General features: G+C 41.9%; 1 protein-coding gene and 1 long non-coding RNA gene across 6 annotated transcripts in view; both read left to right on the top strand.

The window, feature by feature from the left end:
- TMEM65 (transmembrane protein 65) overlaps positions 1 to 19,174 on the top strand; it is a 109,039-nt gene that overhangs the window by 77,985 nt on the left and 11,880 nt on the right. For all 5 annotated transcript variants that reach the window (XR_011148474.1, XR_011148475.1, XR_011148473.1 and 2 more), the window contains exon 8: positions 16,584 to 16,627. Coding sequence is in view for 1 of the 5 variants with exons in the window: in XM_069005446.1 (XP_068861547.1) it covers positions 16,584 to 16,625 (42 nt within the window). In the remaining 4 variants the exon portion in view is untranslated. The remainder of the gene's footprint in view (positions 1 to 16,583; positions 16,628 to 19,174) is intronic.
- On the top strand, positions 2,468 to 10,378 carry LOC138105452 (uncharacterized). The gene is made up of 3 exons (XR_011148478.1): positions 2,468 to 2,841; positions 4,383 to 4,509; positions 6,734 to 10,378. It is a non-coding gene; the product is annotated as an uncharacterized lncRNA (long non-coding RNA).

The following is a 19,174-nucleotide window of genomic DNA, read 5'->3' as shown; positions in this document are numbered from 1 at the left end:
ACAGGGAAATCTAAATAGCCCAGGACAAGGGTGTCATGTATTTGGAGCTGCAGAGCAAATCAATGAGCTGTAAAAAAAGTGGAAAAAGAGGTGATTTCTTGCAGCATCAGATTGCAAGTTACAGATATAGATTTTGTGTCCAATAAAGTTGAGGAGTGCCTGCAGATGGGTTGAGCAGGATCTGACTGATCATGAATCATCAGAATTCCTGACATGGGCTCAAGGAGCTAGCTTCCCTTATATTCAACCAAGAGAAACAGTAATTTCTACACAGGATCCCTAATATAGACACCCACATTGACTAGAAAGGAATTTATGGGTGACCAACATGACTGTACCTTCATCTATAATTAGATCATGTATTTCATTTGTGATTTCATGGCTGCTCATACTCAAATGTCCGAAAACCCCCAACTTTGCCCTCCAGGTGGTCACTCAGGGTGGCTTTCCAAGGACAGTCCTGGCCAGCTGGTTTGTCAATACAGATCTACTTCACACTTGCCTTGGCTACATAAACTGTCTTGCAGATCAAGAGGTGCTATCCTAATGTGGAAAGGCTGTTTGTATTCCTGTTACTGTTTTGATTCTATTCCCTGAGCTTTCTCCATGCATTGAATTAATTTGAATGTGTCTGTTTAGGCTAACAAGAGAGATTGCTTGGACTACATGAAGACTGGGACAGTGAACAAACTGTCTTTGTAAATAGGGTAAATATGTGCTTCCCATACAACACACAAGCCCTTAGGGGGAAAAAAAAAAAGAAAAAGAGGCAGTTTTGAATCTCTCTTTCATCCTCATCAAAGTAGCTAGGAACACTTGTTACCACTTGTTTATGAATTGAACTTGATTTAGTGATTTAGGAACCACTTAACTCCACATTCTTGGAATGAATGTGGTTAAAAATTAATCCAGGTGGTTTACACTTCAGGAACTGGCAACCTGTCTAAAACAAGCTTTCAAACACTGGAATCTTCTAGTGTTATTGGCCACTCAGAAATGACAGAATTATTCTGGAAAAGATCTCTTAAAACAGAATTGACTCAACTGTTGAGGTCCTTATCAGCCAGTGGCAGCTTGAGTCAAATACAATCTACAGCAGATTGAAACTTCAGAGCATTTGACACTTATGTGCCTGGGAGAGATTTTGGAGCTGTGAGTTGATATGTGTTTGGATTCCTTGAACTCAGTGAACTTGTTGCCTGAAGAGGCCACCTAAAACAGAGTCTAGACAAGAATAAGGGAATAAAGGTAGGTATTTATTTGAAGGGCCTTCAAATGTACACCCTGGGGAGCCAGAGGCTACTGTAAAAATGGACCCCAAGATAGACAACAGGTCACGAGTTCTTCACACTTTTGTAAGTTTGGGTCATTTGCATATCAGAGTTAATTCTCCAATTAAGGCTTCAGTCAATGATGTAGTTTCCCCAAGCCTGCCCCCCTTCAGAGGTTTTGGTTTACACATTTTGGGCCTAGGACAGTCTGAGTATCCTTGGAGAGCAGGCCTGGAGAGGCTTTGTTATGTCTACCTAGCATGAGAGAGCAGAAGTTAACAGGCTACAAGAAACTTCAGTTACACACTAGGCAGTACAGGGTTTAAAAAATATAAAAGTTAAAACCTAAGGCATCAAACTGAGTAAAGGAGAGTGATGGTAACAGATGCCAATGCCCTTGCTACCCAGAGGCTGGAGCAGGAAGTGAGCACCACAAGGGCCTGAGGAAAGGGCTTTCTGATGCTTTTTGGTGTGACTGAGAAGGGATTTTCCTAATAAGAAAAGTAAATCAGTGCAGTGATCAGCCAGACCTACTATCACTGTTTTTGCTTTCTTTGCAGCTGCTGCCATGGTGGCACAAACCCCACTGCAGCAATGGAGTGATTCCTGCCTCTGCCTTATAGGAGAGACAGCCTGGACTCTCCATCAGTCAGATAAACTTGCTGGCTTTTTGTGAAGGAATGCATTCTTTCAAACAATAGTAGGGGAACCACAGCAGTCCTTACAGCTCTCGGTGAGACACCAGATGTTATATTTAACACTTTAAATATACAAATGCAACTCTCTTTTTGTTGTATAGCTCAGTAACAAGACCCTTTTATGCCAAAATGCCTACAAAAACAGTTTCTGCTAGCCTGCCCTGACCTTCCTGTTCCTCCTCTCTAAATATCATGTTGAGAAGCGGGGAGAGCTGTTAGAGGGCGGGGAAAAAAAAACAAGCAGTGCTTTTCTCATGTTTGGATTGCTGTGGTGATTTATGCACAGGGTTATCTTCTGGAGCTTAAGGGAGCAGCAATTACAGATCTCAGGTCATCAGATTAGTTCTCAAGGGGCCAAAAGCTCCCCTTAGGAGTGGTGACAGATTCAGCTACCAAGCACTGCCTTTTATGGAGCATCTGCAGTCACTTCAGAAGGCCAAAGGTTTTACTGCAAATGAGATTTTTTTTTTAATTTGCCGCAGAGCAAAGAACCAGAAAACAGCAGGACTTGCCCCAGGGCGCGTCCATTGCTGGGAGGGGATGAAGGAACTGTGTTTCTGCAGAGCCGGTGGGGCTGGTCCCAGTTCCCCCCAGCCCTCCCCACCCAAACAATGGTGCCTGCCTTCACAGGGAGTGTTTGCACAAGTGCAGCATGATCCAGTCTCTCCCTTGCCATGCTCTGTGGTGGGCCACTTCCAGCTGGGAGATCTTCAAGGACCTTGAGGACTTGTGCTGCATCCCACAGGGAATAATAAGCAGTGCCTTACATCTGAGTGTGCTCAGAGCTCATGGGCTTCCCCAGCACCAGTGCAGCAAAGATTCATCCCATGTACAGGACAAGGTCTCTCTGCTGTGCCTTTGCTATGTGGGAGGTGAGTTAATGTAGCTATGTCTGTGTGGCCCCGATGTGTAACTGATTGAAAGGGCAGCAAGAGGCTGATAGAAATTATTATTTATACTTGTGAACTGAACTGAGTTAAACCAGACAGCAAAGATGCTGCAAGCAACAATGGGCACTATTTTCCTTGAAATTGCATTGAAGTTTTATCACTGCTGCTGTTGAATTCATATTCTTAAGAGACCCATTCAGACAATGGGCTGGCTGGTAAACATGAGCCACCATGGCCCAAAGCTGGTCCCATCACTGATGTGCAGACACCAGGGCAAAACAGCACTGTGTTTTGAAAGCAAGGAAATGGATTATTTTATTTGAAATAACCAGTTAAATAAAAAAACATCAGTTCATAATCATTGGTTGTTTAGTAGGCAGTTAAAGAGAAATGCTGTTCATTAGATAATCTCATTAAAAGCCAAGGAAATCAAGCAATTTACTGACACCTATGCGGGCTATTAGTTTGCTCATTTCCATTGATTTGTCTCATTTCACATTTCTGGAATAATGCTTACCATCCCTTTCCATGAAGCCTATAAATTATGGTATGCTCTCTGTCAGAGAGGCTATAACACAAAAAATATTCTCTTACTTCAATAAACAATCTAACGTTGCCCTAAGAAAACACAGCACCTTATGATCTTCTCCTTAATGAAGTCAGGATAAGTTTTGTAGTACATATGGAATTTCCATGGGCCAAGGAAGATGAAAAGCTGGCTCTGATTTTGGAATAAAGTAAATTATCTTCTTTATTAAGCAGGGCAACTTGGGTATTGAGTGGGCAATGACCATGTCCTGTAGAAGTTTTCAAAGAGAAGTAAAACTGATTTTGTAGAGGGTGACTTGGGAATGCCATCTCAGTCTGTCCTGGTCTAACTACTGATGCCTTTGCATTTGAGGTTAAGGCTCCTCAGGCTGTTGCAGATTCACAGTCACCATTCAAATGTGGCATCTGAAGGTGACAAAAGCCACAGTTTGTGGACCCAGGGCCATTATGAAAGTTTCCAGCTGCTATAACTGTCCTGTCTGATGCAGAATAAGTATCCTTCATAAATTCACCAATAGGAAAAGAAACCCCTGTGCTTTTCTCTGTATGTCTGTCTGTGCCCTGAATTCTCTCTCACACATTGTCTCCAGTAGCCCTCAGCCAAAGAAATGCCTTTTCTATTTAACCCTAACAGATGATACATTTTATATCTGCTTTAAACTCGCAAAGTTCTTTGGATGCATTATTTCTTTTCTTTTTTCTTTTTTTCTCTCTTTTTTTTTTTTCCCCAGTGGATAGATTGCAGTTGTCCTGCTTGGCAAAGCACAGAACTGAGATGGTTTCTCTTCATTCAGGCTTGCGATGAGTAACTTCACAGTCCCATTTTCAACATTGACTTTAGTCATTTATATCCTGACAAGGTGAACTATCTCCTGCAATCTGGATCTAACTAATGTGATGAAGGATGTATGATAAGTTACTCTAATAAGTTCTAAGTTCAGAAATACCTGGAATCTTGTCTTGGTCTTGCCTAGATTGTCACCCAGAAGAGGTTTGTGGTGATTGGCAGTACTCTGGGAATAATCATTAACAACACCTTAGGACTTCTTAGGACTAGAAAAATTATCTTGAGTAATTCAACTTCACAGCACATCTGAGAAGGTGAGTGATGATTTGCCAGTCTCTGAGACAAGAAAAAACTGAGCTATGCTAGTTTACCTCATACCCAAGTTTCATAGCCCAAACACAGCCCCAGTTTTGTTTGCTAACCTCTGAGGCCACTATTCACCTACAAGTGGAGTCCATCCATTTAACTGGCCACGTGAAAAATTTTGTTGGTTTGTTTTTGGTTGGGTGTTTTTGTCAAAACCTTCTGATCAGAAGCATTTTCCTGCATCAAATGTAAAACTGGCACTCAGAACCAAACTCTCCAAACTACATTCCCAGCACTGCCCGCAGGAGTTTGGCGGGGGGTTCAGTGGAAACAAAATAATGTTCATATTTCAGCTACTGTAGATTTGCAATAAATAGCCAAAGTATGTAAAAAAAAAAGCTGCTTAAATGTAAATGAAGCTCTGCCTCAGTACAGTTACGCATCTTAAGGATGCCAAACAACTTCTCTGCTCTAGCCATGAAATAACAATACAACACTGGCAGCATTGCGTACTTGCCTTGCAGTCCCAGAACGTATGTGGAACTCAAGGAAGAGCTGGAGAGAAATATGTATTCTTTCTGAATGCCTCATGAGCCACAATGAAACTTAGCACTTCTGACTACAAAAACATCAGTTGTCATATTGGCCTTTTTTTAAGGCAGTGGCTTGCTCAAAGCTTCTGATCCAAATGGGGGATGAGCATGCTGCTATGTGGTGTGTATACACCTACAAACTAACAAGCTTACTTCCCTTAATCCTTGAGTGGAAACTGATTAGTCTTTATAAAGTTAATGTAAACTGGATAGAAACAGAAATATTGGCTGCTGGGACTTTTAAAGAATGCTCTATATTTCACTTTTTATAAGCATTGAATAAAATGTGATTGATCAAAATGTACAACCACATTATGAAGATAAATGTCTGTGCTGTTTGTGCACATTAAATATCTCCAAGCACATATTGCAAATAGGGTAAAACAGATTTTGTTCTGAAACATTCCCCAGATAGCTGATGTAGGTGCTTTGTTCCTATGTCTGAAGAATCTAAGAGCAATTCTTCAGTGAAGGTCATTACTGATTTACAGAAGATGTATATATTTAGAATTTGAATAAATAAACAGCTAAAAAATTAATACTCATAAAAACTGAAGTTCTTCCCTGAAGAACATTGGCCTTGTCAGGTGTTTCAATTTTAAAATACCTAGTGATATTTTTAATCCAAAATTATGCTATTTATGGCTCAATATGGCTTTTAATTATTTAGGCTAATATTTTTGGTAAACACAATATGACATCAAAATACTTTCCACTGTCATCAAACTTTTTTTTGACAGGCAGTTTCAAGCCTCCAAGATTTGGAATTATTGTCTTCATCTAAAAATGACTTTTTTATCCCTGAGAAGGCAACTGTATAAGATATTTGTTGTTCATGAAAGCATGGTTTGGGGGTTCATTTCCCTTCCAAGCTAATCCCTTCTAGGGAAAGTTAAATCTGTTATTAATATCCTCAGATGCCCAGCAGTGGCTGTGGTGCTTGGCCAAAATGTGGCCTTATGTACCTTGATAGTGGTGTGTGGTTTGGAGTTGTTCAATATTTTATCATCCTTCCACACTGTTGTTGGAAGCCCTTGAATATCATTTAGCCTGCTGATGACACAAAGTAGATGTTTTCTAATAGTGCTTAATGTGGAAAACAGAGCAGCTGAATTAGACAAAGCAGTGTAATGAGGTGGTAAATAATCTTGTCAGGTGTTGTCTTAATAGGCAGTAGAAGGTAATTACCTCCAAAGGGATCTCCAACTAATTAATTGTTAGCCAGACAATTCAGCTCACTGGTTGTTCAGAGAACCTCAAATGCTGCCACATGCTCCTATGGGCTAATTCCCTTAGCCAAGGGCCTTCAGGTGATAAAACCTTGTAAACATAAATACAATTGATTTGACCACTGGTTCTACCCATATTGAAGTGTGGATTTAACCATAGTAATTAGTTTTAAATTTTACAATAAAAGGAACTGGCTGGAGCATCATGTGGAACTGTAAATACAAGGTAGACCCAGGTTCTGGTTATATTAATCACAGAATAGTTAGGGTTGGAAGGGACCTCTGGAGTTCATCTAGTCCAACCCCTGATCTTCTAGTCCCCTTGTGGAAAGGTACTGCAGTAATGTCAGATTTTTTGTGTGACTTCAGGCTGATGCTGACAAATTTTCATAACCCTCATGCTGTTACAGATCTGTCCTACAGAGCTGGAGGGACCAACCTAAACAGATCCTCCCGGGTGACCATGTCTCTCTGGCCCGGGTGCCAGTCTGGTCTACAAGGAATTATCTCCAAGAAGAGCTGTGAGAATGAAAACTGAGTTTCTCTTCCTCTTACATGACTGAAGCAGCCGAAAGCTGTTGGAGCCCTCACTCATGTTGTGCATGAGTGAGGCAGCGCTGCTGGTCACTGGCTGCCCATGTTTGTCATGGGTCCCACTCCAGAATGGTACATGGGTCTGGTGTGATTGGAGTGTCTGAGGATGAGCTTAGAGCAACAGTGGGGATTCATCTTCTGAACATTCTCAGCTACTAACAGCCTCATTGCCCTGGCCTGGTCTGTTCTCCTTACAGTACAATTGAGAGAACAGCCAGGGCTTGGGCCATCTTGTGAAAAAGAGTTTTCAGCACAATGAAGTGCTGCCAAGGGATGTTAAACCCATTTGCTGGGTAAAATGTGCCTCCTGCTAACCCCAAGTGTGGTTGGTTGCTTAAGTACCCACACTTGCCTTCCTTCGGCCACAATCCATGTGCCTCACATGCTCACATTTGAACCCTCCTGCCCAGAAGCTGCAGTGCCTGGAAGTGTCCCAGTCCCTCACAGTGCCTCCTGCTCTTTGCGTGCACTCACCTTTGCATGCACTCAGGAGAAGAACAGTGTTTCAGTGGCACAATCACTTTTCAGGAAGACCAAGTAAAGTCATCAGAATTGGCTGGAAGGAGGTGATGCAAACCATCAGAGAGCCAAGACCTCACTGACGAATTACCTTCAGAGGCAAGGTCAGGGGTCACTGAATCCACTGATTTTGTTTTTCAGAGCCTCCAAAAATTCACTTTCTTTCCTCACTGAGATGGCAGATGCCAGTGCATTGGCAGTGACAAAAGGAATTCTGCTGTTGAAATAACTCACTAATTTTAAGAGCATGACCTGAACGGCACAATGGAGAACTGATGATGTAAAACCAGAAGAGAGCAGCTAAAATGTCTTCCCCCATCAGTACTTTGTAATCAGCTTTGTAACATTAAAAAAACATGCTTTTGTGAGAATGCAATCCGACAAACCCCATTTCAAATGAATAAATCAACTTTCCCTGATGGCAAGCTATGTGCAGTACTGGAGCATTTAGTGTAGCTATGGTGACAGTATCTTCCTGCTACAATAAGCTGCAATCAGAGAAGGATTTGTGAACAACCAATAAGTGGGCATCCAGACAATAAGAGTTTGTAGAAAACAGTGTTGCAAAGTTCTTGGACACGAGTGTTTGTAATACACCATTTCAGTGTTACAATTTGATTCTGAAAACAGCCAAACCAGCACTTGCTTGGTTTGCTGAAGGGGTGTAACTGGGCCAGGATTACAGCTTTTTGTCATTTGTAAAGGTTGTGGCTTATCTCTGCTTTGACAATTTTCAGCTCCTTTGGAAAAGGTCTCCTGAACTTTTCACCCAGCTGATGTTTGCTCACAGCCTGGATGTGCATACACAGAGATGCCCTGTTCCTGTCATGGCTCAAGGGACTTTTCCTACACAAATCTCTGGAGGTCTTGGAGAGAACGAGTTGTTGAGGGACAGTAATTACAACATGGTGGTGGTGGGCAGCCACAGGATCTATAACACAACTGTCTGCCAGGCTGTATTCCCACAAGGCATATCCATCATACTCTCCATTGCACATCCAAAAATTCATACCTGCACTGTGTCTCTCAGGTCACACAGCCCATCCTGGCATAGTAGAGCAGCTGTGTCAGACTGTGTGGTGCAGACTGTTCTGGTACTCCCAGCACCTCTGCTGGATAACTTGTGCCTGCCCCTCAGATGGCTGCTGGGAATCAGCAGATGGCTCATCCCCAGGTCCCCAGCAATGGCACATCTCTCTTGGCTGCTCAAACAGCGTGTAAAACATGGTGTCCATTGATAACAGAAATGTTTTCTGGGCAGTTTCCATCCTGTTCATAGAACCTTTCTGTTGGTAATTTAAATTGCCAGAGGCTCACACTGTGAGCACCCAGCATCTGCTCCTTTAATAACATACTCTTTTCCTGCTGTAGGGCAGTTGTTATATTTGATATATTTCTTCATTTTCCAAGGAAGTGACAATATGGAAGATTTTAGGAAGCATTCAGCACAGCAACACTGCCAGGACGAGTATGTCAGCTTGGACGAAGATATCCTTGCCCAAAGCTTTCAAAAACATTTTGTTGTCCCTGTGGTCACTAGGACATGGACATCACTGGTGTCAATGTCACTTCCTTGATTTTCTGTGCCTCTGCTGGGTTTGTGACAGAAGTCTAAAATCATGGGTCAAACAGAAGAAGTAAATAAGAAAGAAAAGGTGAGTTGGCTTCACAGCACAAACGAGGAGCACTGCATAGAGGGTTCAAAAGAAACAAGAGATTACTGTCTGCAACACATGGCTGACTGGTGGGACTCTCACTGCAGAGTGACACTCTGGGACTGGACAAGTGTTTCCTTGAAGATGGGAGAAATGGGAATAACAAGCCTTACTCTCAGCTCCTAAAGTCCCTGAGCAGCAATTCCTTGGAGGTCTCCAGGACAGTGTTACATTCTGGTTGCCTAGCCTTCTTTGTCTTAATAGCCCCCTGGCTATTATCAGAGATGGAATAACAAGTTTTCTTAGGCTTTAGCTTCACACACTGTGCTTGTCCTCACCTGCCAGTGCTGCAGTGCCATGGTAATGTGCACTGAGAGCCCGAGATGGAGGAGGAGGCAGTGCCAGGAGATATTTCATTTTTTATTCTGCAATGGAAAGAGAAATCCATTTCATGGACCTGGGCTGTTATCTCTGTTCAAAATAATGATGCACTGCAGCCAGGCACACCACATGGCTCTGCCTGTCTGTTGATGGCTGCACTCACTGGGAAGTTGTCCAACACCAAGCAAAATGCCCTAAAGCAGCAAACCACTGTGGCTGGGTTCTGGAGCAGAACTACATCATTTCTTTGCCTGAAGGCCAGTGGGGTGAGCTGGGCACACGGCTGTATCAGCATGGCTTCCCCACCATGAAGACCTCAGGAATCATACATTTTCTTCAGTATTCCAGGAGACCTCTCACCCTGGGAATTCCCACTGCAATCACATCCCAGGAGGGTGGGTTGCCCATGCAAATGGGAATCAAGTGGAAAACATGGCATCAGAAAAAAGGATGTTTAAAACTCTCTATTGGCAGCATTTCACCAGTTTACTGCACACAAGCTCTTTGATTTGATGCTGCCCACTGCTCTTGATACCAAATGGGGTGACCATGCCTGAGTTTGACTGGCTAAGCTCATTTTTCTTCTGAGTTTGCTGGGCCTTGTAGTATGATACTTAGCACTTTTCCTCCATGTCTCACTGAGAGAGGTTGGATTGTGTGGTTATTATTAGCACACATTCAGGCTCCTAGCAGCTGTAGGACACAAGCAGTAGCACATGTAAGGAGATTGGGTAATGTGACCTTTTGTTTGTGCCAAGGTATGGGCATGAGTTCAGAGATACAGAAAGTACCCTGGACCTTTCTTCCCTCCCTTGTTCTATTTACAACCTGAGTGTATTTAGGGTACAGGGACATGAATCAAAACTGACTTAGACTTTTCCTTACCGCTGTAGTTGCAGTTCTTATTTTGACCTCATTAAATATTTTCTTGGAAGATTGTTTTCCTTTGGCTCATTCATTGATCATTTCACATGAGAAGTATCGAGGAATTTTATTGATTTTTTTTTACTGTTTTGCCTCTACAGTTAATTTTATAAACTGGTTCTTCAGACCAGTAGGTGGACAGTCAGTATTTCAATGTACAGAAATGTGTGTACCTGGTGCTATCACAAAATGCTTTGAGGAGTGAATCAACCAGTATTTGTCATGTGTGAGCTTAACACACTCACTAAACAGCCTTTTCATGCTTTCTCTTTCTAAAATAGGAAATGATGATGTAAAAGATGATCATCTCAGTAATAATATTTAGGAAGCGTATATCACCTTTCACCTCAAGATATGTGTTTTATAAACCACTAAGACTCAAACTTAGCAGGGTGCTATTGTAATGAGTATTGAGGCATCCTACTTCACCTTGAGCTGAAAATAGCCTTGAGGATGCCAATAAGTTTCTATTATAGACCTCCCTGTGGTGAGTGTTAGCAGGGGTTGAGCTATTATGAACAGGATGGGCAGCCAAAAATTAAGGTCAAAGTAAAAATTGTTGTGGTTTACAAAGACAACAAAAGTAGTTTCTTTTCCAAATGCCCCTAAGCAAAATAGGATTTTTGTTTTATTTTTATTAATACAAATGGTTATTTACCTAGCATGGGAAAGGATCCCCTTCTTAAAATTTCAATTGTAAACCAAGCTCCAAAGTCCATCATACGATTTTTTTTCATTGTTTTATTTACTTAAATTTGTGGAGGAGACACTTTTTTTTTTTTTAAAGCAGAAGTGTTCACATCATCATGTGATTTCAGAAGGTCTAGTTTTAAGTAAAACACCAGGTATTAAGAGTTTTATGATAAAATGATAATAAGTAGCAAAAATTACAAGAGAATTATTTATTGAACCTAAACCAAGTCTTGTTCAGTATTTCTTCATGGATCAACAGGAGTTTTAAAGGAATATGAATTGTTCTAAAACAATGTGTGCAGAGGGGTAAGGAAGGTGATACTAAATTCTTACATAGAAAAGAATGAAACCAGGAGACATTTTAAATTTCTGAATGGGATATGACACTGTGTTGTAAAGAGCAAAGGTTTCGTGAATAAGTTTTAAGGAAAGTTTGCATTTCTAGTCTCGCTGTAAGCACAACTTTAGTATTTCTATGTTGCTATAAATATCCCATCCTAGTGGCACTGAACTTCAACAACTAAAAATATGAATAAGGTCAGAGAATGATGTTTTTGTCAGTATTTGTTGGTAAACTCAGAAGGAGCATGAAACTGTCAGAAAAGAATTTTAAAGTGTCTTTAATTATCCCATGGCATCCTTCAGGAGTTTATCCAGGTTCAGGTCATTACAGCCCAATAGTTGCTGGATTCATCACAAATTAAACTAGTGATAACCCATCAAACATGCAATTTCCATCTAAATTGGAAATAGCTACTAATGATTTTTATTAATGGGTTTAGTATAGAATTATTAGATACTGTTCTCATATACATGATGGGCTTTTCACCCACTCAGACAAGGATATAGTTTCACTTGGAACTTGCTGTATGAAAACTGTGGCTCTTCTACCCATCAAAGCCCTTGAGATTTCTAGCTAGCCAAGGGCTTCTTGTATTCTAGTTTGATGTATTTTTCTGACTTGGTCTATCAAATCGTGCTACTCTCCTGCCTTTCCTCTTACACAGCAGAAAGATCAAGGAATGAGTTTCAAAACAATAAAAGGTCCCTTCTGTTTCTTGATTCAACAACAGAAACAGCTTGAAAAACCTGGAAGCTGATGCCTGCTATTTTATTTTCTGCTTTTTTCTTTCAGCTGGGAACATTTTTCTTTTGCTACTTGACCAAACAAGTACCCTCCTCCCCCCAATATTCAGCACTTGCCTATTTTATGTGCAGGCATAAAGGCAGCTTCAAGCTTCAAGGCAGTAACTGAAGCACACACTTTATTGCCCATATCTTGGTAAGGTGTGACTTGTCCTCAAAGATAACGAAAACTATACTCACTGAAATGATTTGTGCCACCTTTGCTCTTTCTGTAACATTGCTGGGACAAGTCTTGTGCACACAACCATTGCCAGCACCACATGTAGGCCCATAGCAGTCAGGTGTGCAGCACTGACCATAGCTCTAACTGATGAAATGAGTTTAAACCCATTTAAATCTGCACTGGATTTATTAGGAATCTTTAATATCTTTGTGAAGTGGCACAGACAGAAATATGCTGCTCATGAGAAGAGGCCTCCATTCAACACAGTTCCTATTCCCATCTAACTTGGTGGCATATCTTCATGGTGCTGGGTAACAGAGATGTGATGCAACCTTCTCCCTGTCATAGACAGGTGACAGAACTCTTGATTCAGCTCTGAAATGTCTGTATTTTTCATATGGCAATGAATTAACCCAACCACAGCATTCCTGTTTATAAAGGTTGGCTGAACCTATTCCCTGTAAAGAAAAATCCCCATAGCCAGTGATACAGGGAACAGCTGTAGACACTGTGGTTAGATACCAGTGCAAGAGGCAGTTCCAGTGCACAGCCCTACAAGCTACATTCTGACTTCAGAATTATAGGAGTCATATTAATTTCTTAAAATGCTTCTCTTGGCACATGCTGGTATCCTGGCTTGTGAACCCACCAGCTGTATGGTAATGTCCTGATGGATTTAGCTCTGCCTGTACCTTGGAGAAGGTTCACCATGGGTAGCACAAGGAGCTTGAAGGAGCACACCAAGAATAACCCTCCTTAGTCACAGCCACCCAGCTCGAAGGAAAGTGGGAGTCTGTCATGAGAGTGATGGAAGACAGAGGGGCTTCAGGCAGCCTCCCATTATGAGTTATGTGTTTAGCATTATTTCTAGAGCAGATGCAATTTAATCTCCTTCCAGTCAATACACAGACATTTGTTTTCTGCTTAAGTCAGGTATATACCTCAGAAAGATATATAGAGCTATTATTCTAAAGCCACTTTTCCTTACACAGACAAAAAAGTCAGGAACAAAATATGCTTGGATGTTTTGGTAGATACATTTTTGAGGAGTACAACTCAAATGCTGTGGAAACTTAGGTAGCTGGCAGGAAAACAGACCAACTCTGTTCTGCCTTCAAAATCCCTGCATTTTTAACTCTTTTTTTGATGTCTCTGGATTTCAACCAAGCTGCATGTGGGAGAAAAATGAGGTCTGAGCAGATGGTTGACATGAAATAAACAGCGAATTACTGCACAACTGTAGGAAGTCCAGCACATTCTGCAATGCTCTAAGTCTACAGGTAATATGGATGCCAAAGCAATCAGACTTGAGGGACACTCAAACATTTAGGAATAGATGTGAAGTACACAGCCTAAAGACTGAAATCCTTGATCCTATGAACAGAAATGCTTTATCAAAATTTCTATAGATTGGACTTCTTGTTCCCCTCATAATAAAGCAATATGGACAGCATATATTGAGGGAATATATAGAAATCCAAATTTTACTTGTCTCTGCAACAAAGCTTTCTGTAGAAGGATAGACCAGATATCCCAAGGTACAGGGCTTGGTTATTTTAAATGACTGAACAGGAGCTAGGAAAAGATTAGACTATTGTCTTGATAAAAGCAGTACCTGTAACCAGAATAGACAGAGTGAAAGCAGTTCTGCAATAGATTTCTAGTTTATAGTTTGGGTCACAAGTTAATCAGTACCTGAAAGGACATCGATGGAAACCATTTTTCAGGGCAAATCACTGCATGACAACCTGGGGACAGCTATTCAACTTCTGGATCCTCCAGAGATGGCTTTCCTCAGAGATGGAGGACCAGGCTTCGAGTGCTAGATGGGGTGAAGCTGACCTGGTAGTCCCTTGCTTGTTGTACATTCTACCTAAATGCTTGATGAAAAAAAAGCATTAAAAATTGTGTGTGCTCACCATGAGAATGTGTTGTGGCTGGCATCTAGCTTGAGTGGCTCCATCCCACCTATGTAGCACCCCTCTGTGCTTCTGGGTAGGAAGGGAGAATGCATAGTTTATGGTATCTTGCCTTTATATCTCTACACAACACACCACCCGATTTCAGTCCTGAGCGAATATGAAAAGAGGGCTTCGGTGGATCAACACTGCATTTGTCCCTACTGGGTCCCTCATGGACGGCTTAGGTGGCGCTCTGCCAGCACCTACGTGTGCACACAGTCTCACCTTGGCAGGTAACTTGCCCAAAAAGCAGGAAGTGATGTGCCAGAATAATTCCCTGTTAACACAGTTGATTTTGTTGACTATCCCAAGCTTTTATTGGTATCATTCTGCTTACAGACTGACAGTTTAGTATGACTGGAACAGCAACACGAGTGAGCTGCACTCATGGACATATCTGTGACAGCCCTGCCTCCCTGATAACAGATGTGGTCATCCTTAGTCTGTGAGATACTGTAGTACACTGAACATCCTGTTTTCTCCCCGTTCACCTTTCTAGGCCTTTCATTCCATAAGCACAAGGGCCTCCCTTTACCCGAGGATGCTGTAAGCCCCAAAAAGGTCACAAACAACATGAAAGCAATCAAAAGGACCAAGAAATAGTGTTTAACTATCTCCAAAGTGGTACTTAATATCTCTTTTGTCCCTAAAGTTTGAGGCTATCAGGTCTCCAAAGTATGTCCATGCAAAGGAGTTTGGGTCCCACAGCTGCAGTTGTTACCATGGAATTCAGCTGGATTAGGGTACCAGAGGTACCAGATTAGGTACTGGATTAGGATACCAGAGGTCACGTCCCAATGTGCCTTGTAGCAAAGGAGCTCTGTGTTCCCTTGCTCCTTTGATCATCCTCCAGCCCCAGAAGTTTTTCTCCAAGAACTAAGGGAAATCAGAAAAAAGTCCTCTTTATTTCCCAGATCTGCATTGGAAAAGGGCAGCCTTTTTCTCCCTGGTTATTCTCAGCCTTATGTGTTCAGAGACAGAGCCCATAAATTCACAGAAAAAGCTCATGCTTTTTTGCCTAGGAGAATAGGAAAGAAGGATCAAACAGATCTCCTCCTGGCACTGGACTCTCTCTCTCTCCTTTGCTGTAGTCTAAGTCAGCTGCTCTTCCAAATTTTCTATCGCAGTATCACAGCACAGTTGCTAAAGCAAAGCTCTGTTAAAGTGGTTGTGTTAGGTCTTGCCAGGGCACACAGCTCAGGTGGGGGGATCTGCAGGCATGTTATGAAGCTGAAGCATTTTGATTTCACTTACAATGCCATTCCAAGGGTGAGGTTAGCAAGATTATATTCCTTCCCTGCCCTCATCTTTCCTAAGGGGATGTGCAACCCGCAATTAAGAACCACCATAATTGCAACCCGTGCTCATCAGGTCTATGGATGTGCTGCAAATAATAGCACCAGCATGGGGAAGCTGCAAGTCAGCAAAGATGTTTCCAGGAAAACAAATTTCCCCTTGCTCTTCTGCCCTCTCAAACTATGCTTCCCAGAGCTCCTTTGAGTGGGGTGGCAGAGCACTGGGGCAGCCAGCCGGGAGTGCTGTCAGCTCTGCAGCTCTCCTCTGCCAGAAACAAATCAGGAAACCTGCAGTGAGTTCAGGAGCTCAGAGCCAGCATGGAGAGCTGAAAGGACTTTGCAAAGCAGAGATTAATTTCTGGCAAAGGATGTTTGACATTCATGAGCTATTAAAGCTTTTGGATATAAAAAACACTGGCCTGTTTTATTACGGGTGAGCCCAGCTAGCTGGGTTTCTTTGCCGTGGGAACTGAAATACTGCTGCTTTCTGAACCCACAGGTCAGTTTTATAACTCTGCTCAACTGCCATTTCTTTGCTTCCACTCTTCACTGTATGTGCTTGGGTCAGAGCTGAATGACATGACTGGCGTTTTTTCCACATCTGGATCCTGTCACTAGAAATGAAGATATTTTTAGCCTGAATTGAATCGTTGCTATTCTTAGATTTTTGGCTGGAGCTTCTGCTGTATTCTCCCTTCTTCTCCATCTTATATCTCCTGAAGGTTTTTTTGCTTTGTTTCTCCCAAAGCTCACGAATGAGGGTATTGGGAATATATTGCTGCTAGTAGAGGAGGGAGTGTTAGGATTGCTCTGAATTTTAAAAGACTATACGAATAATATGCAAGTCTTTCTGTAAGAAACCATCATCACTGCATTATTGGAGGGGGGGATGTTACTTTTAAAATCTGTCTCCAAATTTTGTCTTACAGGTAGGATCTTGTCTTGACTTGCTTGGACTAGGAAAAGCATAAAGGTAAGATACATATAGCTCCTGACCTCTTAAATGGCAAAAAATAAAACAAAGGAGAGATGAAATGATCAGAGATCCCTGAATGCATCAGCATCACCATGAAACCCAGCTCTTCTCAGCTGGGAGTGAGGTTGTCTTTGCCCTGTGTCTACAATTGTTCTTGCTCCCATTTTGCCCACCATTGTGCAACCTTCTGAGAGAGCTGGTGGTTTGAGATTGTGCTATAAGGGAAAACAAATGAACTGATAAAATCTTTTATTTCCCATTTTTTTTTAGAAGCAGATATCTTAAATTAATGCCAAAGCTGTCATTTAAAGTCCAGCGTCCTCTAAATTGTCCAATTTAAATTAGTTGGGGGGAGCTCATTTCACTGTAACTGGTTATAAAAATATGTAATAATAAAGTTGATAATAATAATAATAATATACACTGCTCAGGCATTAACAGGGCATGATTTCTCTTGAGTTATTGCCATGCCATGAAGCTGCTAGCTGGGGTCCATCCCCAGGGCTTTAAGGCAGCCAAACACTAACAAGGAAGTACGTGGGTGCTGTACTGACATACAGAGGCACAACAGCTCCTTCCTTTTAGCAGCTCAGCTCAGTGGCTGTCTCTGAGCTGGTGGTTACTCAGGCAGGAACGTGAGGAGAGAGTTCAGTCAACCCAGGCTTGCCACTCCCTCCTCCACAGGGCATTTGGGGACTGGTGGATGATTATACAGATCCCCATAACAAAGGAATTGAGCAGCATGGTGACCCTCAGAGCTGCCTCTTTCCTGCACTCTGTCCACCCATCAGGAGATACATCTGCCCTTACCGAGCTCTGAGCAGCTTGTATTAGCAGCTACAGCTGCAGGAATATCAACATACCCAGTAAAACATCTCCTTCCTCTAGCTTCCCCAAACAGTTTCTATTCAGCTGGGATGCAGTGGAGTTCAGTCCTTCCCTGTGCCTAGAATATGATTTTCCACAAAACCCTCAAGACAGAAATGGGGAAAATATCCATGTAGAAAACGTAATTCTTCTTCAAAAATTAGGAACCAAAGAGTTTGCTGAAGACAGAGATGTGTGCAAGTATGTTGGTCTATGTAGAACAAGAGTTTTCAGAGCATTATAAAGAAGACAGAACATTGAATATGAGAGATAGTCTCTCTTGGCCTCACAGGAAGCTATCTGGGAGCCCCTTATGCATCTGCAGGCTGTCTGTCAAGGCTGACTGTACAATCCAGCAGAAGTGGTTTGCTGTGCACTGGCTGTAACAGTCTGTAGGGCTTTATTCTCCTTCTCACGAGCAGCTCTGGGGCTGCTGCCTCCAACTCAGTGTACCTCCATGCAAGGGCTCCAGGTTGTGCTGGATGTGGGTCACTCAAACTTCAGCAGCATCCCAATACATCACCCAGCATCCACTCCTCTGAGCACAGGGTTATGGTCTCCCCTTGACTTGTAAACCGCTCAGATTGAAACTGTTGCTCATAGGGAAGCGATGAAAAATGACACCCCAAAAGCAGTCTAAGATACCAGCCTTGCTTTTCAAAAGGCTGTTACAAGCAGAAAAAACGGTAGCATATGAGAACAGATGTGTTACTGACAGTCACATGCTTTTTGAATGTCTATGTTTGCAAAATTCAAGGGTGAGATTAACAAATTAACAAGGACATAGTTTTAAGCCGTGTGCCTGCATGTGTAGCTGTGTGTACATGCTTGTGTTCAGGTTTCTAAAATGCAAAAGTAGCAGAAAAACTTTACAGGTTTTTGGGTTTATAACATGGCAAATGCAAATACTTTTCTTCAATTCACATTTCTGCTTCTTTTGTTATCCTAAATGGACTTTTATTCCATTAAACTGTAATAGAAATCTATAATCCTACCAGCCACCTGGACCAGAGAAGAAAGCACATTTGCTGCCATTCCTTATCAAATCCCAGTGGCAGAATATGGAAGTAGATTGTGTTTGTCAGCACAAAGAGCAGTCCTTTCAAACAAACTCAGAAGGAGGACACAACAGTGAAACATGAAATTGCTTTCAAGGTAGGAAGAACAAGATGACAAACCAAAGTGTGCAGCTAAATGCAATAATAGATTTGATGCTGTTGGGCCACCTGACATCAACCATTGCAATAACATAACAGTGCGTCGCTGCTTCTCTTACTGACTAGCCTGAAAGATAGATGTAGCTGTATCCTCCATAAGACAGTTATACAAAAATAGATCACTTAATTGCATATTAATGCATCTAAAATTATAAAGAGCTGAGCTGCAGAAGGGAGGCTTCAGTTCAATTTTTCTGTATTGGAGGTAATCAGATTTCTGTGTCTCTGAAGGTTTGCTGCCCATTTATGACCCTTACCAACTTGTCATGCCCTACCCCAATCAGCTGTAGTATTTCCATTTTTGAAGGTTCATGAAAGTTTGGAATTTTCAACTGGTGTTTGATTATTCAGCCACTTACACAAGAAAGCAGCTGGAGAGTTGAGAGAATCCTGAGGGCATTTGGGACTGGGCTGTGACATGACAGATTTTAGTTGCTTATACACAAATGCATCATCTTAA

The sequence above is a fragment of the Aphelocoma coerulescens genome, chromosome 2 (assembly GCF_041296385.1).
Source record: "Aphelocoma coerulescens isolate FSJ_1873_10779 chromosome 2, UR_Acoe_1.0, whole genome shotgun sequence".
Classification (NCBI taxonomy): Eukaryota; Metazoa; Chordata; class Aves; order Passeriformes; family Corvidae; genus Aphelocoma; species Aphelocoma coerulescens.
The sequence above is the reverse complement of the archived record's forward strand: the minus strand, read 5'-3'. Positions and strand labels throughout refer to the sequence as shown.